General features: G+C 39.6%; 1 protein-coding gene across 2 annotated transcripts; it reads right to left on the bottom strand.

The window, feature by feature from the left end:
• Positions 1-690: 690 nt before the first annotated feature.
• Positions 691-24,267, bottom strand: LOC119743010 (tetraspanin-4-like). 2 transcript variants are annotated; one of them, XM_038219318.1, is made up of 7 exons: positions 24,249-24,267; positions 15,782-15,918; positions 8,651-8,848; positions 7,245-7,433; positions 5,505-5,639; positions 4,965-5,048; positions 691-3,233 (listed from the first exon to the last, which is right to left on the bottom strand). In XM_038219318.1, the coding sequence occupies exons 2-7, from the start codon at positions 15,842-15,844 to the stop codon at positions 3,135-3,137; spliced, it is 768 nt and encodes a 255-aa protein (XP_038075246.1). In that variant the 5' UTR covers positions 15,845-15,918; positions 24,249-24,267; the 3' UTR covers positions 691-3,134. The 2 variants fall into 2 exon arrangements, with proteins under 2 accessions (XP_038075246.1, XP_038075245.1); XM_038219317.1 differs by lacking the exon at positions 24,249-24,267 and adding an exon at positions 21,224-21,386.
• Between the last annotated feature and the right edge of the window lie 1,102 nt (positions 24,268-25,369).

Here is a 25,369-nt window from a genome sequence, read left to right as displayed (position 1 = left end):
ATACTTGTTTCAACAACTGTCACCAACTGTAGTACACAATATCTTGATTAACAACTCTGGTAAGGCAAACAATATGATTTACAAAATCTACTTTTTTTGAAAGACGGGCTTTAAAAAGGACTTTGTTGCACATTGTTAACGTTTAAACTGAGATTTTATAGCTGGTGATGCTTGAAGACAACTGTGACGACGATTCTTGAAATCGCACTTTTTTGGACGAGACAGGTTTTAGGGTCATTGTTTTTAAATGGTGATATTCTTTGAACAGATTGAGCATTTACAGTCATTTTTTTCATCTAAAAGTAGCTTATGAAATAGGCTTTCCAGTCATTATTATTGTTGGTGCTACATATGTTTTTAAATATGAAAAATAGTTTTGGGCGTTTGAGTTCCGCTTTTTTTACTCGCCCTGTAGTAAACAGAGCCCAAAACTCAGAAAAATCTACTCGATTCAGTCTGGCTGGCTATTCACAGGAAGTCTTTTCGTTCGTCTGGTCTACAAGATGAGCCAGTCTGGGAATCAGCCCATGGCGTAACGGGGTAATCATATACGATAGCACTGCCCGGCAAACAAGTGGCAATCAGGGTGATACTTGAAGAAAAAAACAGAAGACAACTTTAACGAGTCTTCCATTTTGAAGTTGCTTCGGTCATCAAACCAAAATTCAAGCCAGTTTGTACACAAAAATCAACACAAACATTTAGAATGTTTTATACAAAAGTAATTTTTATGTCAGTTTTCCTAAATACCGACGAACGAGAACAATTAATTTACAGTTAATTTACCCAAAATACTAGGTTTTAAGTGATAAATGTTAAAACTTTTCCCAAGTTTTCCGGGAATATGAATACGGTTTAAATACAGTCGCTGGTTAAACTAACAAACAAAAACCTAAGAAGGCGCTGTGACTGTGGTTTTAATCCATGATGATAACAAAACTTTCAGCCAAGTAAAACACTGAAAAACAATTAAAGTAGAATTCATTCAAATCTATAATCATCAACAAGTACATTTTACGATACGATAAAAGTCTGCACACACGAAACTCAGCCTGGAACTCAAGCGAAAGCAAAGCCAATGACTTAATATTTCATAATTTCAAGAAGCCAAAGTGAAGAAAATATTTCTAAGTAGAACGAACGTTCTCTCGCGAATTGAAAAAAAAAACAATTTAATAAGACTTGAATGTCTGCATGGTAAAAGTCGGTAGCACCCTGCAGTCAAATCTTTTTCGAGATGTTTTCTCTGAAGACAGACAATGAGAACATACTGTCCGAAACATAGAGGTACCAATCGGTTCAATTTTCGGAACCCTATAAAGTAACAAAGAGACTTGACAAGTGCAACCGCACACTTTACATCTTAAGTTGCAGTTTTGTTCACATAATGTCCCCGTTTACTGCTGTACTCTCATGCTCAGTGGACTCAGAAAACTCTATGTAACTCTCTCCCTTATAACCTGTAGCAAATGGACCGATCCAGTAAGCCCCGCCCACTGCGCACGTGGGCAAATTAACACGTGCTCCTCTCCAATGCCACACTGCATTTTCCTTCCGCGCACATCATACGCGCGTGCACGCATGTCGGACTTTAGTGCACGCACGTCGAACATAAATCACGGCTGTGATTGGTCAGAACACCATGGGGCGGTGCTTACTGGATCGGTCCATTCAAAACCTCACGTGATAGGAAACAAAGTAAATCATTTCAATTACAATATAATAGATAAGAGATTAGGGATATTGATTCATGAATAAAGCCACGGGAAAGTGTAAACATAAGATACCATTATTTTTGTTTGACTGTCACAAACAGTGAAAGATAAAACATTGCTACAAAATGAATAATTTGTATTGACTATAACTTTGCGTTATAATCATGGGTTTGCCTGATAAAAGTGGGGAGAAATACTGTGAAATATCAGGAAAAATGGGAAATATCAGAAAAAATGGAGAATGTGATTTGCGTCAAAAAGCTTACATTTTCCATAAATGCACTCAGATTTTCTATGTCATGTTAAAAAGTACATTTGAAAACGAATGACACTGCTGCATACTGCTCACTGACTGGATTGACCTGAAATATACAAATCAAAAGCTTAGAGTGGCCTGATATTTCTTCCTTGCAAAGGATGAAATATCAGGCCACTATAATTTTGTTTTAAAAACACAATTGAATTTAACCAAAGCTCATGCTTTTGAATGCAAGAAGCAAGCTGTTTACGCCGAGTTAATTAAAGAATGGAAAAACACAATTAAAGATTCAATAAATTTCTTTTCATGTTATTTCTAGTTTTTGTGTGTACTTCTTACGAGAAGATGAAATATACATATCAGTACTATTTCACTATTTAAAATTTAAAAAAAAGAAACAGAAAAAAAATCACAACAAAGTACAAAATGTTATCAACATTGTAAAAAAATTACTGCTCACAATATTTACAGCCAAGACGAAAATGTTAAAATATATTTACCCTTACATGTCCAAAAGCAACAAAATGTCAACAAAATGTTAAAACAACTTTTACCAAACATTTGTTAAAAACTTTTTATACAAACAGTACTGCACTGACAGTACGTAGAGGTTGAAAAAAAAGGTTAATAAATACTTTAATTTTCGTTGTTAAAAATCATTTAGTAATGATTTTTGTTCATGGCTAACTGCCTATCAAAACTTCAAAATGTACTTGTATTTCTATTGAACATCAGGAGATCACATTCAGGCTAGAAATGATCTATTAAATGATAATTTGCATATTAAACTTCACCCATTAAACTTTACTCAAATTTCAGTGGAAACGCCTATTCATAACAACAATTTCAGTGGGCACCATTTTTTCTTTAATCACAAAATATATTTTTGTCAACTCAGTCATCAAACATTAATTTAAATACTGAATCCCACCCGCTTATTTCATTGGACAGTGTCATACCAAATTTGATTTGAATAATAAACCCCGCCCATCCCACAAAGCTAATATAATTGGATAGCATTCCGTGTCCTTGTCAAAGTAATGGGTACCACAGCATCAGTTTTTTTCACCTCAGGATTTAATGATGTAAATCCTCTAATTTGAATAATAAATCCCGCCCATTCCACAAATCTCATGATTTGATTGGATGGCAGAGCTGGCCTAGTCCATGTCGTAGTAATTGCTGCCGCAGCATCGGTTTTTCCCACCTCCGAATTTGATGTTGTAGTACAAAGCAAGGATGAAGATGATCAGCAGAATCTATGGAATTCAAGAAAGAAAGAAATGTTTGATGAATTTTAGAAAGAACAAGACTCTCAGACAGGTGTGACTAAACTTATTGTGTGTATTCTGTGTTGCTGTAAACAAGGGAAGATCCAGAACACAATTTTTCGGGGTTGAACCAAAGAAGTTGTGTTTCCCAAAAAAACTGATTCAAATATTTACGGCGTGAGATACGGGGCCCACTTACCCCTAAAGGGGCCATGGGGGGGGGGGGGGGGGGCAACGCCCCCCTCAACTTTCTCCGCAATAGCCTTGAAGAAAAAAAATTCCACGACCTGAGCTGTTCTGACTTTTTAGCCTCGAGTCTTGCGTATCTTTTGATACCAAAAACATAAAATTTTGACCAGGGGTTGCCGCGCAGCCAAAAATTGCTACACAACGTGAACATTGAATTTCCCCATATACGTAGTATACACAAAACAGAATTACCATTCGTGCATATGGATAATTCCAAATACTTTTGACCTATAGTCATGAAATTTCTTGGGTATGTTCATGATAATTTGTAATTCATAATTTTTCATCACTCGATGACCAAGATCTTGGGGGAGGGGAATCCCCCCCCCCCAGCTGAGAGATGGTCAAAATAACACAGCCCTTTTAGGGTTAAGGGCCCTGGACAATGTTTCGATTCCAGATGCTCTATGGGTGCGATCTGAGGAAATTTCTGACCACTTTAACCAATTTTTTGGAGTAAAAGATGCTGGTGTACGAAGTGGCTTCAATTTTTGTGATGTCACTTAAATAACACAGTACTTGGGTTAGTTTTTGTCTGGGGGGGGGGGGGGGCATTGCCCCCTTTGGCCCACCCCCTGGACCCACCGGGGGACCTGAAATGTATACAGTCTATTGCACTGTAAGTCCCACCTTCAAAAGTTGAAGAGCGCCCTCAACAGTTCATGGACAGAGCATTATAGGATTGAGTACAGACAGCTATAACTTTAAACTAAGCACCGCAAAAAAAAGAAAGTCCACACTCATTGGGGGGATCATAATTTTGAATCTGATCGTCTTATGATAATGATGCAGTTTGAAAAGTTGCAACTTTAAAGAGTACGCGAGTGGAAATTGCCGCTTGACAATGACACACAGCCTGACACGAACGGCAGGGAATACCGATCACACAGTGCTTGCATACATGGGAGCACATGCTTCGAATTATACGCGCTTTGCTTGGGCACTGTGCAGTCGATGTGTGTGTGTGTGGTTACATTTAATAGCAATTTCTCCTCGCGTAATCTTTAGAGTTGCAACTTTTCAAACTGCATCATTTTTCATAAACAGTTGTCCATCTTGGACAATTTACAGTCTTTGGTAGCAAAAGGGGTATCAAAATGTAGCTAACAAAATTCCCCAAAGGTCTGTATAAATTATTAATCATTAATGATAATGAAACCAAGGATTCCTCAAAAGCGCCCTAGGCACTGTAGCTCGCAAGCCTGAAGAAACCTGTGGAGAGAAGACAATGAGAAGAAGGGAGCTGGGAGGAAAAGCCCAGAAGAATATTCTGGGGGAAACCCACGGAATCAGTAGGGACTGAAAACCCAATCCACATATTGGCCTAGGCGGGAATCGAACCCGGGTCACAGCGGTGGAAGGCAAGGAAAGTACCGCTACGCCAACCTGACGTCATCATAAGATGATCAGATTCATGACTCTTCCAATGAGTGTGGAGTGTTTCTTTCTCTTTTTGCGGGGTTTACATACCTGCAGCAGGACGCATCCGACACACATGGCACCAATCAGATACAGACAACTGTTGACAGTGTCAATCATTGCTGTAATGCAACTCTGCCAAACAAACAAAAATAGGAGAATCAGTCTTCAGGCATTCATTAGTATCTCCACACCATGCAAAGCCTCAAATCTTACTGATTCTTTAGCCTTCACATCATTATGACAGAAATGACAAGATCGGGAGATTTTCTAAATGTATCTTGCACTCCCCCCCCCCTCCCAAGAAAACTATCATGCCCACACCAACCATGGAACACTGATGGTTAATCCTCACTTCTCTCAACCATGGGCGGAGCTAGAGGGTGTGTGTGACACCCCCACCCCCCCTCCCCCACCCCCCCCCCTCCCCCACCCCCCTATTAATCATTTTCATAAAATCGCTGTCCTCTCAACAAAATTGTTTGCTGGCAAATGTGCCGGGACGAAGCACACCTATTATACGTGCACCCTTTAGGAAAATGTCATGCAGCCTAGCCTCGCCCACAATAACCACACCCAAAACAAACCCACCTTTTCCCATAATTCACCCACGGTTGAGCCACACCCATATTCTCTCTCCCTGCAGCAACTATCAGGCGTGTCATCTTGATCATAATTTCCGTACTCGTGCCAGTCAGTCGATGCCTCAACACCGCAGCATTGCTCCTAAATTAACCAAAAATAACAACGGAGACCAGGGCCAAATATGAGAGAGTTGCTTAGTGCAGGTTACCTGTCAAAACGTTCAATGAATAGACCAAGGCTTGTGACTGGCTGAAATTTGCAAAGAAAAGAAAGTAGATATTCGCTGCTTAGACGCTCCATGACAATGGGTGAAGAGATTAATGGATTTTCAGATTGAGCAAGGTAGAGGCCAGCCACTATTACTTTGCATGGGGCTTGATGCTCCTTATAACTTGGTAGGTACAAAGAGTGTGCCATTGGGTTCCTACACAGTGGAGGATTTTGTAGGATTGAGGAAGGTAGAGCCAAGCCACTATTACTTAATTTACATGGGGCTTGATGCTCCTTGAAACTTGGTGGGTACAAAGAGTGTAAAATACATAGCCACCATAATAGTCTTGGATGTTGGGATACCAATAAGATCAAAGATTTTCATCATGCACTGCTGAGAAAAACTTTAATTAACTTTTATAACTTTTATAGAACTTTGCAAGATTGTATTTCTTTCACTGTATACAATCATTAACAATAAGTCCTCTACTCAATCTGTTTGCTGCCCTCTGTTGTTCAACTCTCTACTTAAAAAAAAAAATTACTAGCACATAATTTGTGAAATTGGGGGTAACAAATGCTAGGGAAAAAATGAACAGGTCCAGTCACAAGAAACAGTGGATGAACAATAACAAAGGAATGCCTTTGTCAAAGCTCATGTGAATAGCTTGTGAGATGAATTGGGACTGGAGGACTTGTGATGGTCTTGCAGGGACTTGCGATGGACTAATTGTGATTTGACTTGTGATGGACTTGTGATGGACTTGTGATGGACTTGTGATGGACTTGTGATGGACTTGTGATGGACTTGTGATGGACTTGTGATGGACTTGTGATGAACTTGTGATGGACTTGTGATGGGCTTGTGAGGGGCTTGTGATTGGCTTGTGATGGACTTGCGATGGGCTTGTGATGGACTTGTGATGGACTTGTGATTGGCTTGTGATTGGCTTGTGATGGACTTGTGATTGGCTTGTGTTGGACTTGCAGGGACTTGTGATGGACTTGTGATGGACTTGTGATTGGCTTGTGATTGGCTTGTGATGGACTTGTGATTGGCTTGTGTTGGACTTGCAGGGACTTGTGATGGACTTGTGATGGACTTGTGATGGACTTGTGATGGACTTGTGATGGGCTTGTGAGGGGCTTGTGATTGGCTTGTGATGGACTTGCGATGGGCTTGTGATGGACTTGTGATGGACTTGTGATTGACTTGTGATGGGCTTGTGATGGGCTTGTGATTGGCTTGTGATGGACTTGCGATGGGCTTGTGATGGGATTGTGATTGGCTTGTGATGGACTTGCGATGGGCTTGTGATGGACTTGGCTACTTCCCTGGTCTCTAGTCAAGTCACAAGCTCTTCAAATGAACTGTGACAAAGACATTCTTTTGTCATTGAACATCCCTTGTTAGTATGTTACCTGTTACCCAAGTTGTGAAAAGGACTTGTGATCAACTTGTGATGGACTCGCCTAGGACACTGGCATCCAGCAACTCGGGCAAGCATATTGTTTTTGCCAATGAATGATACATACGTCAGTTTGCAGTCTGTCCCAGGCACCGGTGAATCCTTCTTTCTCGATGTGTCCATAGTTGACCATCTCCTTACGCGACGCTTGGATAACGTAGGATCTGACATAGCCATCTTCATACCACAGACCAACGAATGCAATGATCGCGACTGAGACTTCCAGACAAATGCAGAGCACGACGAAGAAGTAGAACTACAGCAAGGAATACATTACAATCAAAATAATCAAATGAACCAAGAAGGGAATTAAACTGGCTACGTGCATGTAATAATTATAAAATAAGAAATTGACTTGAGCAGGGTTTGAACCTGCCACCTCCGGGTTACTTAATGATGCTAGCATCGTGATTTTTGATGTGATCCCTAGCTAGGCCTACATGTACATAGCATTATTTATACCAGTTTATGGCTTCTGACTAGCACACATGAACATGCTGTTTGTCTAGTATTTGCCCTGGAGAATGTAATGAATATTCATGTGGGTGCACAACACATGAATATTCATGTAGGTGCACAACACATGAATATTCATGTTGGTGCACAATAAATGATGTTCATAATGGGCTGTCCTTTTGCTTTGGAAATAAAACGGGTTGAAAACCCTTTCAACCCATTTGATTTTTTTTTGCAAAATGCATGCATTACTTCCAAGGGTAGACAGGGTAGGCATATCAAACTTTGGAACAATTTGTAATCAGATTCAGAATTGTTATCGTTTAAATGTTTAAAATGTCGTCGGGTGCCCGGCAGAAGGGCATATGAGCATTCTGAAGCAAAAATCGTTTAAAAAAAAACTGCACTGATAGGTTCTATTGTTCCCCCACATGTATTATGAATCCAATGTTTTCCCACCCGTATTATAAATCATACGATTTTGAAATTTGTCACACGTACCGGTATCAATCATGAGTTTTGACACAACCTGTATTAATTTCTGACGAAAAAGTAAAAATTTCTTGAGTTTTGACACAACCTGTATTAATTTCTGACGAAAAAGTAAAAAAATTCTTGAGTTTTGACACAACCTGTATTAATTTCTGACGAAAAAGTAAAAAAATTCTTGAGTTTTGACACAACCTGTATTAATTTCTGACGAAAAAGTAAAAATGTCTTTAACATAGAGACAGTTTTCTGCATATGCCCTTTTGCTGGGAATATTTTGGTGATTACCCGCTATTGCATAAGGGCATATGCGTATATGCCCTTCTGCCAAGCACACGACGATGTGTAAACGTCCCATTCTTAGTAAAAGCTACCCGGTAGAATACAAAACTGGCAGAAACACCATGAAGAAAATTCACATGCTTAGGAAGGCCAGAAACATCACAATTCTGAGATTGTCATACCCGATAAACGTTTTTAATTTCTAATACTCTGGTGTCATAGATGAACAGTAGCCTCATATCTTACCGTCACCAGCAGGCATTTATTCTCTAGCACACCGCCGCAACAACCAATCAGAGCGACGATGATGATAATGAAGGCAATGACGAGGATAGCATAGGCAATGTAGATATAGGACACCCCGGCAATCAAGGATGCGTAAGTACCGTTAACGACACCAATTAAGACGTGAATTCCGACCCCAAGCAGAGCAATGCCAGTCAGCTGTAAAGAAAAAGAAAACACCAACAAGTGATCATCAAAGCGCTCATCTTATTTTTGCTTGATTCCTTGACATACATTGTACATAGTGTGCCCAATTTCCATTACTTCCAACATTTTATAGCCATTTTATGGTTGTTTTTATGACTTTTTTTTTTTTTAAGAAGTCGGCCAAATATGAATTTGCATATTCATGAGGAAAGTAGGGATGTCATCTAATACAAATTCTTTAGATTGTAAGCGAAATGTGTAACAATTCTGTCTTTTTTCAGGTGTTATCAAATAGGTGACTGCTCTATGTTCCGACACCCCTATGTTCCGACAACCTAGATTGTGTTACTCCCGGTTAGGGTTAGGGTTAGGGTCAGGGTTAGGAATAGGAATATGTGCAGTCGGAACATAGGGGTGTCGCCGAACATAGAGGTGTAACCATCAAATATACATGTACATGTACTGTATATGTTGAGTATTTCCCAGGAATTTTATTTTCATTTCTCCAAATTGTTTACACATTTACAATTCTTTACACTTGTACCAGTACTTTAAAGACACAAGGAACAGGCACTGTTTCTCATGATCCATACATATTTTATTGTCAAAATAACCACAAAATAAGAAAAAAACCTACCACTACCGTAATTATGAAAATAGCTCACAGGAAGAGGGATATTTTCTGTTGTAAAAAATATTCTTTTGTTACAATTTTCTTTTGTCAAAAATACAGACCAAAATTCCTGGAAAACACTTGTACTGTTATCACAAACCTGCTGAGATATTCCACTAATGGAATTTGGGCAAGCATCACAAATTCGTTGTTGGCAAAGCTTTTATCTATCCTCCACTCCTTCCCCCCCCCCCTTCTTTCCATCAAAGAACCGACCTCCAGTCTCTATTATTTAAAGATGACTCCCCGCTTCCAACCTTGAATTTCCACTCAAAAAGGCCGCACAATCTTTTGTCTGAATCTTTTGTTGACGGCAAATTAAGCAGAAGGCCAAAACTAATGTCCATGGCTTCTATGACTAACAATGGACACAATGCATGTGAATGGTGCAAGCTAACTGCACTATGCTACACTGCAGTATTGACTACACACTGCTGGAAACTCTCAAGAAATCGTTGGCTGTGGGGAAAAATTGCCATGGTTACGGCATCTTGTGAAACATTTAGAAAAATGCATGCGCTAAAAAGAGCGAAGTGAAGGCTTCCATAAAAATGTGCAAACAAATGAAAATAACAAGTACGGGGCTTGCAAAATGTGTCATTGTTTTTCAAATTACCATTTCCTACAACGACTTTCAAAATAGTCACTTTTTTCTATTAAACTTTAAAAGAAATTTAAGCATTTTGTTCTATTTTTCTTAAAAACATATTTTCATTAGAGGTGCATGTACAATGTACATGTACAAAATGTACTACATGTATAGCCTCCCCAATCTCACAAAAAGACTAAAAGTCCCAGAAATGCCAGATTTCAAAAGTTATTATATTTAAAAAAAATTGAATGAGGAGAAACCTGACGAAAACCCTGAAATCATGAGATATCCTGACGCCCCGGGTTGAGTTTTTTATTGTCCTCCCTGTCTGATACATTGTAATACAAACATCTCTACATATTTTGCTGTATTTTATGTAACATTAAAACTACAATATTTACATTAAACTGTCCTCAAGCTGCCTTGATTAAAAACAGTCATCTTCAAAGCATAATAAAAACTAGTTTTGCACAGAAAAGAGAACTTCTTGACTACAAATGTATGCATCACTGTTAGATTTCATGGGAAAAAATGCGAGTCTGCATATAATTACACTGTGCACGGTTTGGGACATTCATGACAAACAAACCATGCACACCGTTTTGTGACTTCAATGGTCTTCAAAGAGGCAGCATTGTGCAAAAAAAAAAAAAAAAAAAAAAAAAATGCCGGAAAAAAAATCTGAAATGAACGCTGCCTGTGTTTTGTGGGATTGGTATGTCAATCCCGCGACGCAATCTCCTGCCCCAGGCTTTTCCTTTTGTGCCACACCGGAGTCTAGTTACGGACTCTATAGCGGATAAGTACACAAACCCCGCAGTACGCTGAACCGAGAACAAAAAGACACCGCACAAAGGAACAAATTGTGGATGGAAAACAGGCCTAGTGAATCTGGTTATTCTTTACATGAGAGCGTTAGAGCGTGCTCCACCATGGTTCCACCCACGTCTTGGAAAATAACGACTGAGCGAAAGTCAAAATGTGCTTCAGTTCAAGAAAAGCTGAATCAACATTGCATATCAAATTTATCACTTTACTTCATTTTCTCCCTACAGTAGACCTCCAATGTACATTAAAATTAACTGACTTATAATTTTTTTCAACCAAACAACAGTTTCACTGATGTGTATGTACACTGTTTGTGTCGATATCAAGAAATTAAAAGTAAGTTTTTAGTTCAGTATATTCTCGCTTGCCAGCTTACTTTTGTTTCAAGCTTTGTAAGTTGGGCTCAAATTTACAAAGCATAGGCACTACAGTTTATGCAAGAAATACACGTGTACAATAGCAAAGGCTACTTATACTGTGGCCTATTGGTTAGAATTCGTGGCTCAGGGGTTCAGGGGTTCGAATCCAGCCGCTGGTCATATGTTGTGTCCTTGGGCAAGCCACTTCATCCCAACTTGCCTCTCTCCACCCAGGAGTATAAATGGGTACCAGCATTAGCTGGGGAGTGACCTGCAATGGACTAGCATCCCATCCAGGGGGAGTAGAAATATTCTCAGTCGTTTCTTGGCAAGAATAAATGCTGTTCTGATGGGCCATATTGGCCCATGACAGACTTTTTTTTTTACTTATAAATACCGGTTGGCCCTAATAGACACAAAACACATGGGAATTTAGGAGAAAAAAAGAGGAAACTCCAAACTACACAAGACTTTGTACAGTATTTTTCAATTTGTAATGGCATTCATAAATATAAAATGAGGAAATCAGCGGAGCTGAGGAAAAGTTACGTGCATGATGTGTTCAGCAGCAAGGGCGGATCAATGGGGGTAATGGGGGAGGCTAGTCCCTCCCCTCCCCCCCCCCCCCAACAAAAAATTAATTATTTGTTCATACAGTACATAATGAAAAAGATTATAAATTTCCTTTAAAAAAAATCATCACTCGATATTGCAAATCTTGATTCAATGTTTCAGGCCTTTCAACTTAATGCATTGACTGCAATGCCTCTACCCCCCCCCCCCCCATAAAAAATCGACGTCAACATCCCCCACCCCAACATCCTGTATCCGGCCTTCGCCACTGAGCCTGTAAAATCATGCTTGACAGTATATGCTTGTTGCACTTGACAGTCGACGGCCTACTTACAAGTTGCCATGAGCCATATCAATGGCCAGCCCACGCAGCCAAGCACAGCACATTTGTCACGTTGGCCTAGTTTCAGGGTTTTTTCCGCCTTGTATCATCTCAGTAAATTCCACATGCTAAGCATGTAGTCCATTTCATCATGGTACGTGCACTTTGCTATAAAGCGCTGGTCAACAGAGCAGATATGAATTGTAAAATCGATGCATGAAATGTCAGTATGCAGAGTCTTGCAGACTACTGTGTAAATGCTCCCCCCCCCCTGCCCTCCCCCCCCCCCCCCCCTCTCCACCTTACCAAATCACCACCATCTATCATTACTAGGTCAATACGGAACAGCAGAATATGCATAGGCAGGAACAATCAATCAAAAGTTGGTTGGGTTTTCAGTAGACCTACATGTATATGGTCGTCGGAAGGAGCATAAATTTGCAGCTCCGGTGTGGCTGTGCACACTTCAGATAGGCCTACGGAAGCTAAATGCAACATTTGCAAACATCAAAAACAAAACTACCAAATTACGTATTTGCTTAGAAATGTTTATAAAATTAAATGCAAACAGTCATCCTTAGGCCCCCCTCCCCCCAAAAATATTTCTGTTTCCGATTACACAGCATTTGAAAATAGGGTAGGTACAAATGTAGTGTGGGGAATTTATTAATTTTTTTTGGCCACTTTTTTTGTGTACGATCATATGGAGGCGTCTGCGTGTAGTCAAGGGTAAAAGGACGAAATTGATAGTTTTGGGTTTTTCCCCCCTTATTTTCCCATAAAAAAATTGGGTAGGGGCTGTCAGAAAAGGGTAGGTGGGGAAACCGGAAGCAGAACTATTATTTTTTTGGGCCTTATCCAGACCATACTATTATTACTGTTAGATGATAAGACTTTGAACTTTGCATGAGCTTTATTAAAATCTTGATTAAAAATGGGTTGACAAAAACACTCATTAAAAATTTGAGACAATCCTCTCCTCGGGCACGGGAAAATGAATGAGAACAGATTAATGCAACTCATGCTCCTTTTAAATTTCGTGGCGTTCAAATAAAAATCGCCAGCCTCTTAACTGTCATGTTTGGAACCGCCCTGCGAAGAAAAACATCCCACAGCAACAAACGCAATTTACAGCATGGGGATAAGACTCCTTGGAGAACAGTTAAGTGGTTGAGAGCACCGCCATCTGTAGGATTTCTACTTTAATGTACACTAACCAGACAACATGCAGCATCAGTTGTTTATATTTTTCTCTCCAAGGGATTTTGGGTGTGGGATTCCCCACAACTTGATTAGGTTATAAGGGGGCCAGGGGTTTGAGGATGAGGTTCGTGGAGTGGATCTGGGAAATTTACAACTGACTTAATTTCTTGTGAAATGAAAACTGACAGTGCCAAGAAGAAACGGCCAAGCCGGAACGAAGGTCACGAACAAAAATAACTCCTGGTTTCTAGCTCTACCTGTTCACACTGTTCTTTCAGCACAGTGGGCCTCAATCAATATGTTTAGTAACAAAGTGCATAAACATAACACAAGAAGGGCTTTACAAAAAAATTGTTTCAAAAATATGATCTCCAGTGAGAAACACAGAAATTCCCCAGGGTTTTCAGTTTGGTAGGTCTAGTGATGGTAGATGCCGTCGTCAAGTTAATGAATTTGGATAGATGGCGTAACACGAACTGGGTGTTCAGCCTGACATGTCAACATGGATTCTGTAGCCTGAATTGACGAGCAACACGAGCAACACGAGTACATGTATACATGTGAGAAAGGAATTTGTGGATAATTAGTGAAATGAGTTTTGAAACTTTGGGATATTTTCCTGAGAGTTAAGAGCATTATTGGTAAGGTGATAAGAACATTTTGGCAACGTTTTATGATTTTCATATGGCATACAGTGTATATTTACAAGTTACTATCAGGGGTACTGGACAAATTTACAGCTTGGACATTTGACATTTTCCAACAATTTGTCTGAATACAAATAGACATGCTGTCTAATTCTGCATTGAAAGTGCAATCTGAGTCGAATTTGACACACTGCATGTGACAACTAAAAATAACTGAAGTATTTGTACATACATGTAAGTGTTATTTTGTTTCTTGTGTACATTGCATGCAGGTGGGCCATTCTATATTTAATTTATGGTCCAAAGTGTGACATTTTGTCCCTGTTACATGTACCTCTGAACTTTGTAATTTACTATTCAAATGTCATTAAGGCCAAAACAAAAAGTCTCCGGTTTCTGGTATGGAGCTTGCGGCGACGCGGCTTTTTTTTTTTTTTCCTGTTTTTTTTTGCTTCAAATGTCGGCTGATGACTGCAAATGGTGCCCGACTAAACTTAGTGCAAATATATGGGAGTCCAGAGAGGCCACATAAAGCTTATTCTCGATCATAACCCCATCTAAAAACACGTTAAAACTGTGCAGCAGCAGGATTCCAGTCAAACCAGTGAGTTTGGCGGTTTTGAGACATCATCTTTTATTGAAAAAAAAACTTTTTCATTTTGCCGACACGCATGGCTACTTTTTGGCCTAAGAAAGCTTTCCAGCAACTTTTTTTAAAATGTTTGGATAGGTATAGTTCGAGATTCATTTATAATCATTCTTGGAGGATGACTGCATTAAGAAGTGCAGACTATTCATAAGATGGAATTCGCGTCAGGGTGATGTAAATCAATATAAGGTTCTGCCCTTTACCAATATAAACAGTGTATACTTAGTGTGTTACCTCCCAAGTGAAAGTTGGAAAAAAAATCACTCGGGTGGGACTCGAATTATAAAGCATACAGATGTCAGATCTGTAATGTTCATCGACAGGAAAAAAAGTGGACCCCAAGTTACAACATGCCCAGTGCATCATGAGCATGGTGTTTTGTTTCGCTTTGACTAGGGGAGCTTGGGTACCCCCCTCCCACGCCCAGTATTGGATTGGAAGTCTCCAAAAGGTTCCTTGTACAGGTAAGTATCTTAGTAAATATTTGATGGAACGTTTGTTTAACCCTAACTACCTAGGCCTTTTTGCTAGGATGTAGCCTCAATCCTGCAAAGTCCTCCAATTGGCCTCATGGGAAAATGGCATATGGCCTCAATCCTGCAAATTCCTCCAACTGGCCTCATGGGAAAATGGCATATGGCCTCAATCCTGCAAATTCCTCCATTATTTCTTGGATATGATCCGTGGAAGGGTGACCACTGCCTGAATCCTGCAAAATCCTGCGACAGTGACTGTCAATATGTTGAGGCTTGGCCAGTGACATCCTGGAGCAGTACGGAGGATTTCAAGCATAATGCAGGCCTATATTTATGTATGGCTGCATGAGCAAGGTCCGGCCCAAGACCTTGACAAAGTGCATCCTACGAAATCAGTAACTAACACACTCTTGTCATGTAACCTCATTCCTCCAAATTCCTCCACTTTGGCAAAGAGGATTTTGAAGGATTCAGGGCGGTTAGGGTTAATCCCCATATCGTCTCAACTGTGACAACCACATGATTGATTCCTCTCGCACAGCCAACATTCCATCCCCTTTCCTCCTCTGCTGCCCTAGTAACAACACTTCAAGGAACAAAAGCAACAAAGTCCCGATACTTACCAAGAAAATAACGTCAAAGAAAAGCAGCAGGCACTTGACACACTCAATGGCACAGCAGCACATGTTGTCAGATGAAGGATGTTTTACGGGCCAGAAATGATACAATCCTTCAGTTGAATTCAGTCAAACTCATCAATCTGAAAAAAAAAGAGAAAAAAAATTACAGTATACAAATTTATGTCACAGGCAAGCTTTATTCAGTTCAATTCCGTCAAACTCTTAAACCAAAAAATAATAATACATTTCATTTTCCTAATCAACACAAAGGGGAACTGACTAGGTGCATTATACTCATTTCTTAAAAATTGAACAGAGAAAGTGACTGGAGCGGGGTTCGAACCTGCAACCTCCAGATTGCCATTCCAGTGCTTTACCAACTGAACTATCCAGCCCTACATGTTTGTTGGCAGTTCCCCATGTTGTTAGTGTCTTCGTTCAAGGGGCGCTAGTCAGAAACCATAAGGGCTGGATAGCTCAGTTGGACTTTGGTAGAACACTGGACTAGGAATCCTGAGGTCTCAGGTTCGAACCCTGCTGCAGTCAATTTCTTTGCACAACTTTGAAATTCATTTATGTGAATTATTTCAATGTTTTAACCGAGTAGCACGTATGAAGTGAGGTGTGTACATGTACATGTACCCATTTACATACCATATTCTAAAGTCACATGTCATTTGTCTACGTTTCAAGGAAATATCTGGGCAGACAACAAATTTCAAGGGAGGAGAATTTTTAGATGAAACTAAAATAATATCTTACGCAAACAGTCTCCACTCTCTACAGCTTAAAATATATACTTAACCCAGTTTACACAACCATTGAGCAGTAAGTGCTACCCAAAAAAAGAAACAGTAAAAAGATCCAATATTTGTCCTTTGGATTAAGTCAGCTTTTCGGCCATTCGGAGCTCTAAGACAAACATCTCGCAGCCTAATGCTTGGCCAAGGTGCTGAAATTCTTCTGTCAATATTTGGATGCCTTTCCATTTGGAGTCCAATTTCAAGGATGTGCTTTTCGCAGACATTTTGTTAAAGGGAATATACATCATTTGCTTTTGCTGTAATTTTCAGAAATGGATGGAATTGGGGGGTTGGAAATATATAGCAAATATAGTTACACTGACTTTTTGAGGTTTTGGGTTCGAAAATGCTATAAAAACCAAGAAAAACAATCATTTTCCTGTAGTCTGGTTCCCTGACTCCATATAAGAAGAAACAGAGCAGTTTACATACATTGTGGAATTGTAAGGTCAGGGAACCAGTCTAGCTGGCTCGTACCCGTTCATAGGTTTGTAATCGATTGCAAACAAGTGCGATGGTCAATTGGGGCCAGTATTTGAAAAAAAAGCCATTTTTTCCAACGCTGATCGGACGATCAGCGTTGGAAATTGATACAAAAATACCACTTTTCTTGAAAATGACAGTATACCAGGTGCCATGATTTTACAGGATGCTTTACACTGTCATTCACTAACAGTCCAGCAAGGTATTTCAAAATGATTTGGTAGTTTTATTTTTTGATGTTTGCAAATGTTGTATTTTCCCTTTAAGCACTAAATATGTACATGAGGCAAATTTAAATGAACACATTGAAGGGGTGAGCTTTTTTTATTTATTGAAGAAAACACACACAAAAGCAAATTTACAGCAAATGACCAAAACTACATGTATGTTATCTTCTGGTAATGAAACCAAGGATTCCCCAAATAGCGCCATAGGCACTGTAAGATCAAAAGCCTGAAGAAACCTGTAGAGGGGAGACGATGAGAAGTAATTACAGTTTTAGAGGTGGGAGGAAAACCCCAGAAGAATATTCTGGGAAAAACCCACAGAATCAGGTAGGGACTGAAAACCCGATCAAACATATTGGCCCGGATGTGATATGAACCCGGGTCACAGCGGTGGAAGGCGAGGAAAGTACCGCTACGCCAAATCGACTCCCTATATAGTGACTTAACCCTAGCGTACCTGAATCCATCAAAAGCCACACCCCTGTTTCGCAGGATTTCGTAGCGGTACTTCAGGATTTTGATGGATTCAGGATACCTCCATATTGAGCAGTTGGGAGACTTTGATGGATTCAGGATCTCAACAGACTTACTCTCGGCTAACTGGTGGCATGGATTCTGATGGACTCACTGGCCACCAATTTTTTTTTGCATGTGGCAAAATTGATGGATTTTGGCGGATTCAGGATACTTTCTAGTAAATATACCAAAGGGGTAAGGGTTAATTAGGCCAAAAAAATAATAGTTCTGCTTCTGGTTTCCCTACCTACCCTATTCTGACAGCCCCTACCCTAATTTTTTTTATGGGAAAAATGAGAAAAAAAACCCCAAAACCATCAATTTATGTCTTTTACCCTTGACTACACGCAGACACCTCCATATGATCGTACACAAAAAATTGGCACAAAAAAAAATACCCTACCTACATGTACCATGTAATCGGAAGCAGAACTTTGGGGGGGGCCTTAAAGGAACAAAGGAACTGGTGCCTGACTCCCCTCCAACAAAACCTTGGCTGTATGCCCCTGTCCCATAACCTCTGCATAAAAAGGGTTACTTACTACTTAGTTTTACTTGACCAGAGATAACGTACGTGTCGGCACCCTTCCCACTATCCAAACTCTATCCCTCCTGGTGCAACCACAAACAACGTTCAATATTTCTTGTTTCTGTTTCTGCTTTAGACAAACACCCCAGCACAGCTGATGCTAACCAAGCGAAGTAAGAAAGCCGTGGGATTATTGACTCGCTCAGCGGAGGGCCTGGAGTTTCTTGTTCTAATATTCCCTAACTCGGATCAGATATGGGGCAGTGACATGTCGTTACATGGTAAAGATAATTGAATCATAGAGTATTAGGCAATGGATATAATTGATTGAGGTTACACAAGTGCATCAATAGGAAATTCAAATAAAGATGCATTTCCTTACTGAAGCTAAAAAGAAGATAACATTAAAGGCATATTAGGATCATAAATTGTACATTTATCCCCCAAAAAATGTTTATCAAAAAGCTATTTGGATTAAAGATCATACCACTACTAAAACATTCCATCTGGCTTGCTGTCATTCAGAAGAAATAAAGAAATGTACATGTGTGATTTGCACCGATCAGTCAATTAACTGATCTGGGGAAATCAAAAGTGATATAGACGAACTCAAGATCAAAAGTTCGTGCATGGTTTTCACCGTTATTTCAAAAAGTGTAATACCCACTGAGCTGAAACTTCAACAGGTTAGGCTTTTAACGTTTTTCTTTGGATTTTGAGTGGTGTTGTTATTGGAAACGATCAAAATGCATGAAAAGCAAATTATCTATACATGTATGACTTTAAATAGTACAGACTTCAAGAATTTTAGAATTTAGCTACATGCAATCTGGAATTTTACAAAATGTTGTGACATTTCATGAGCAGACCACAGTCAAATATATTATAAGAATTACACTTTGCAAGAACAAAATGTGCATTGTGCCACTAAGTATCTTACATTAAAGAACAAAAGTGCAGCGCCAGAAAGTGGGAAACTGGGACATCAAGGAAATGCCTCCAGTAAAAAAACAAAATCCTGGCGACATATTTCAATCCAGTCTTCCGATTGCGGCCAGATCTTGGCAATTTCATTATCCACGGGATCATCGGCGCGAAGTGTCGCTCAGCGCAGGCAGCGCAGCCACTGTTGTTTTGGTCCCTGGCAGCCTGCGCGACAACCCTGTGGCATTTCACGCCTTACCTCGCGTCTTCGGCTGAAATCACATTCCAATCCTCCGCACTCAATAAAAAAATCACTCATCCAAGAGACCAAAAATCCCCAACCTGTAATATTTGTTTTATTTCCGTATTCTGTACATTTTGACAACAGTCTGCTGAAAAAGACAATATTTTAGATATGCAAATTTCCACCAGTTGTGTGGGCGATTAAGTATTCGGCAGGCGCTTCTGTAAATTAACGACATGCAAGGAGATAATCTTGTACAGTGTGGGGAGCGGTTTCTTTGCGGGGTATTTCCACTTCACTGAACGCAAGATTAAGAGTTCCCTGTTGCCCGGAGGCAAAGCTGCCGTGCAGCGTCTTGCTGGCTGTGGAAGACTGATGCGGTGTGAAGGAACAGGGCCGAGAAAGATGCACGCTTGTCTGTGAGGATGCAATTTTAAGGAAAGGTGGCCACATGCAGAGTGTTCACTTGGGAGTAGATTTAATGCGCATCAATGGTATACTCCTGGAATTGAGGATTATTTTCTTAGCAAGTTTAAAATACATGTAAACAATGGAGGCTATGGAGCAGTTCTTAACAAATCAAAATAGTATTTTTGTCGAGAAAGAACATATGTCGTTGACTGTGTTTAAAGTCTACATGTATGGGTCGTTTTAAACATTTTCAATATATTTTCGGATAAAAAATATGAATGAATCTCAGTCCTAAATGTGTAGTGTTTCTATGTACATGTACATATATGTTGTACATGTACATACATGTACTTGCAAAAATTGAGGAAAAAAAGTGGTTTCAGGACATCACTTTTTTTTTCCTATACATTTAACAAGTTGAATCATATGATATTATTTCAGGCTTTAATGTTCAGCACTGGCTTGAAATTTCCAGCTTAAGTTTAAGGCTCATGATATGGGGAGATTTGCAATGACGAATCTCCCCATATCATGAGACTCAAGCTGGAAATTCTAGCTAGTTCAGTACTAAATACTCTATACAAACTATCTGTCCAACAGTAACAATTTAAACGGTACAGAAACCATAGCTTTTTTGTTGGAAAGAATGTTGCAACATGACGTCACTTTTTTCTTCATCATCTCAATAAAGGTCAGTCATTGCACAAATGTTGAAAAGACATGAATTTGGGACCGAGAAATATTTCCAATTTTGTTAGGAACTTAGAAAATTGTCTTGACTCTCCATATACTTTGTACACAACCACAGAAGTGGGGTCTGGATACTACATTCTTTCCCTTTTGTTGTCTAAAGAAGCCCGTCAAAATCAATGGATGACTAAAATTAGTAAAACTACTCGGCCTAGATTACCAAATACTAACTAGGCTAGGCCCTAGTCATAAAATATTTCCACACATGATCTGAATAGGAAATGTTTATGAAATAAAACTTTAAGGCAAATAAAATCACCACCATCAATCTAATTCTTTATACTAAAAACCAAGTGATTAATTTGTCATGCTAGCCAGACCCAGGAAATTCTAAACCAGTCGTAAATCAAGAGCCCTTTCGAGAAAATGCAAAACCACCGCCGGAGGAAATCAGCGGGGCAGAGCAAGCCCCGTCGCCCGTGCTGCCACGGTGCCCTCGGGCGAACAAACACGCTGAAGGCCCGGCTCACACCCCGGAGTCCCACACCAACAACCACTAACTTTCTACCAACATTCTCGGTCATTTTAAACAGATTTCTCAAGTCAGTCGCAACTTACTTTATCCACAGCTTGCTTCTACGACCTTACAAGTTCCTATTCATCATGTTGCCTTGGGGATTCTAATCCGTAACGACAGAGAAAAAGGTGGTTTATTCTCAAAATCCACAGCTCCTAAATTCTTTTCGGGACTTTCTGAAAGTTATACTGAAGTATGGTATCTCAAGTCATCCTGTTGCTCAGCATTGATTATATTTTTGGAACCAGACTACATGGGTGAGCCGCCATATCAAACGTATTGTTCTGTGAGGGAGCGGCGTTCCTTTTGTGATCAAGTGAAGCGTCAAAAATGTCCAAACCTCACACAAAAATGCTTTACAAAAGACCATTGTTATGGTTATTCATGGAAGAGAAACATTCCAAAGGTCAATGCTACTGGGAATATTTTAACAGGCATATGTTTTTAGGCAAATAGCTACATGCGGTTTTCTGGAATAGAATTAGAATTGTATGATGATTGTGTCTCGGACTTTTAAATGGAATTTGTTGTGTTTTCAGTTTCAAATCCAAAAGCTGGGAACATGCTGAAAAAAACATAAATCGCAATTCGATTTGTATAGGCCTACTTAAATGTGTGCTCACTATTACTGCGATATACTCGTTTGTTTTGTCATTTTTACAAAACAAAACAAAAAAAATGGTTCAATTATTCCAAGCGATTCCCGAAGGGTCTGAACCGAAATGTCTGTAAATAAACACAATTAGCACCGAAAAAATAAACCAAGGAACCGGGACACCCTCCGACGGTGAATCATCGTGTCCCCCGGCGCGTTAATTTACATATACCGGTGGACAAAAATCGTCGAAATATCGTGAGGAAAAATTCTAAATTGAATTTCGAATTACTGTTGTGATGAGTCAGATGCGAAATTTACTCATGGTGCGGAGGGGAATGTCCTGATTGGCCCCTGAACGTGGCCACAGTAATAATACCCTACCATCCAAAGGCGCCGACAATGTAATAACTTGTTCCTTATTACGCTCAGCGCAAAATTGAGGGGTAAACTATGTCGTTGTTTGAAAAAAAAGCCAGAAATAATTGAGAAAAAAATGTCTTTGTTTGAAAGAAAAACTGGAAATAATTCAAAAGGATGTCATGAAAGGCTTTAAAAAACAATGTACTATCACCCTTCAAGATACAATTGTTTGTATGTATAAAACTTTATTATTGTTTAAAAAATCCTGACCGTCTAGAGTAAATTTTCGATCATCAACAACTTTGTTCTCAATTTGCTTTTCCTTCGAGCGCATTCTCCTTGCAAATTTAAACTTTCATGCGTGCACAGGGCATGCAGGGTAACGACCTTGTTATTGCAAATATAACTCTCAGGTCTTTCCAAATTATGTTTCTAGTCACGCACGATGTCCGCGCCCGAAATGTCAATTTGGAATTGAGTTACAGCAACATGATCCTCGTGTATGCAAGAATAATGTACCTGGGCTTGATTATTTTGATTACATTATGTACTGAGATGTCACACAGTGTAGTGGTTTCCCCAGATACTTTGAAACAGTTAAAGGTGCCGTTGTAGCGTGAATTTAGGTTTGATGAAATACGGATTCATCGGTGGTATTGCGCATGCTCATGCATAGATAATTGGGAGAGAACGAGTCACATGAGAGGGTTTAACCAATAAAAGGGAAAATGAGTCCGATTTTCGTACGAATCCGATTTTCATATTTTAAGGGTCACATGATCCCAGAATACCTTTGATTTAAGAACTTAGGAATACCAAATTGGAATTGAGATTTGTTATTTTTTTGCGGGAGGGGAGTGGGGTTTTTTTTTGGGGGGGGGGTATGGACCCAGTCTCACCCTTTACGTTTCCCTTTGTAGCGGGCAAAACAACATTTTCATCAAATTCTGAATCCTCTGATACAATGATTTCCCCTTCAAAAGTTGAGTTAGGCCTTTCTCATTACTTTGTGGCGCACTCAGGATTTATTTGTTGGAAAAAAGTGAACAGTTTGTTCAGAATAATGATTCCAAACTTTATGAAACCTCGAACGTGACTGGAATATATTTGGACTTCGAATTAAAGCATGAGAAACTAGATTACATTGATCCCGTGCCAAGATTACCTTTGGGATGAAATACGCATGCGCATCATGATGTGCAACTGTTGAGGATCATGATACAAATAAACAGTACGCGTTATAATCTACCGGCACTTGGTAATCTCAGCATGGATGCCAAAGATTGATATAGGGATGAAACACGCGTGCGCATCATGCATGATGTGCAACTGCTGAGGATCATGGATAATACGGTACGCGTATTTTTACCGACACTTGGTAATCTCAGCATGCCAAAGATTGTTAGAAAAGGAAAGTTCTTGTTTTTTAATTTTTCTCTATATTTTCGACCTCGATTTTTGAACTAATTAGGGTTTTATGAAAGGGGTTAGGCCTTATCACAAACAGTATTTATTTATTTATTTTTTTACATTATTTACCCAGGGTATGCCCAAACAGTTTAAAACTGGTTTCCATTGGGGCCCTGCATACAATAAATAATGACTACAAACACGTATATACAATACATTAGAAATACAATACATTACAAATAAAATTCATTTCAATACAATGGGATAAAACATTATTTGATTAATGCATATTTGTTAAGCAAATATTATAAATACAACTTAGTATACAGTATGGGAGTCGAATAAAGTAACATCATATCAGCGGATAAAGCTTAAGGTAAAGGTAAAGGTATCCCATAGCATTACTGGCCGTAGGGGCAGTGGACCTCTATAGAGGTCCACTGAGACTTGGGCGCGCTGCATAATAAATGGCGGTGCCCATCTCCTCTCCTCTCGCCGTCTTACCTTCCCTGAACGAATCAAGTACCCATTTTTTCACTGTTGGGTCGTCAGAGAGAGTTTTCCAGTTTTGGGGATTCGAACCTTCCACTTCGTAGCCCCACGCTCTAACCGCTCGGCTTAAGAGCAGTAAAATGTTCAATAATTTTTTTTTTAAAACAGAGCATAACTTATTTGCTGAAAGTAAAACGAATACTTACAGATTTCCGGCGTTTCCTCAAAACTCCATGGGTCTCTTATTTGAAGATTAACATTCACAGTTCAACTTGACGACAGCGGGCCTTTACATGCTTCACCGCTGTACCACGGAGCAACTCTACAACATCATTACCGGAGACATTTTCCGGTCTGTCTTCGCTGCCACAACGCGTCAATCGTTGCAGAAACAAAATGAATCAAGTTGTTATTTTCCCGCGGTTATTGACTTCCAATTTGTGTCTGCCGGGCTGCTTTTCCCCGAGGTGACGCTCACGAGATACCCCACCGGTCTTCCGTGCTTTTGCTCCCTGATTACGCAGTGTGCCTTATGAGGCAATAACTTCCATCATCGCCATGGCTACTCCCGCGTTTTTATTTGCGGTAACCGCGCGTGCGTGTGTATGTGAGCAGACGATCAAAGCTAAAATGGAGTTTGATTGCGCGGGAGTTTTCCGTTCTTGAATTGGTGGTTGAGAGTCGGTGACTTGGCTAATGAAAAACATCTTCTGGATGTGAGAAAACCAAGGCTGTCTGTGATTGTATGAGGTGTCCACGAAGTGCACAAGCCTGCGCGATCAATTTAATATAATTATGGTGTGTGAAACTACTTTCCTCAAAATGAATCACTGTCACAGTGACTATAGTGCAGTATAGTAAGGTGCCACCATTAACACATCAGAAAATGGATTTTAATGTATCGTGGCCAACGGGTACAGTTGAGAAATAGCAATAATTTTGGCCACTGATTAGTCCTTTGTTCCCCCCCCCCCCCCCAGATAAGAATGAAGATGTATAAGTGTTGCACAAAATATCAAGAGGGAAATTGTTGAGGGAAATGTTATGAACACGTACTAACAGCAAATAACAATTTAATATCAAATCAATAAGTAAACAAACAAGCTGTGGTTAAAAACTTGAATCTGTGCTTAAAACATGAAAAAATTTAACCAAATAAAACAAAAGTCACCAAGTAAAAGCTAATAAAAAAGAAAAACACCCTTCAAAGATAGAACTGAAGTTACTGAGCGCAATCAAAAATTAGGATATTAAAACGTGACTGACAAAATGCAAAATTGCAAAATCAATCAAAATCGATACAGCTAGAAAATGACATGGCCTCCCT

Source organism: Patiria miniata, unplaced genomic scaffold (genome assembly GCF_015706575.1).
Source record: "Patiria miniata isolate m_02_andy unplaced genomic scaffold, ASM1570657v1 HiC_scaffold_6, whole genome shotgun sequence".
In the NCBI taxonomy this organism is placed as follows: Eukaryota; Metazoa; Echinodermata; class Asteroidea; order Valvatida; family Asterinidae; genus Patiria; species Patiria miniata.
Note: the sequence above shows the minus strand (reverse complement) of the source record. Positions and strands in the feature narration are given on the sequence as shown.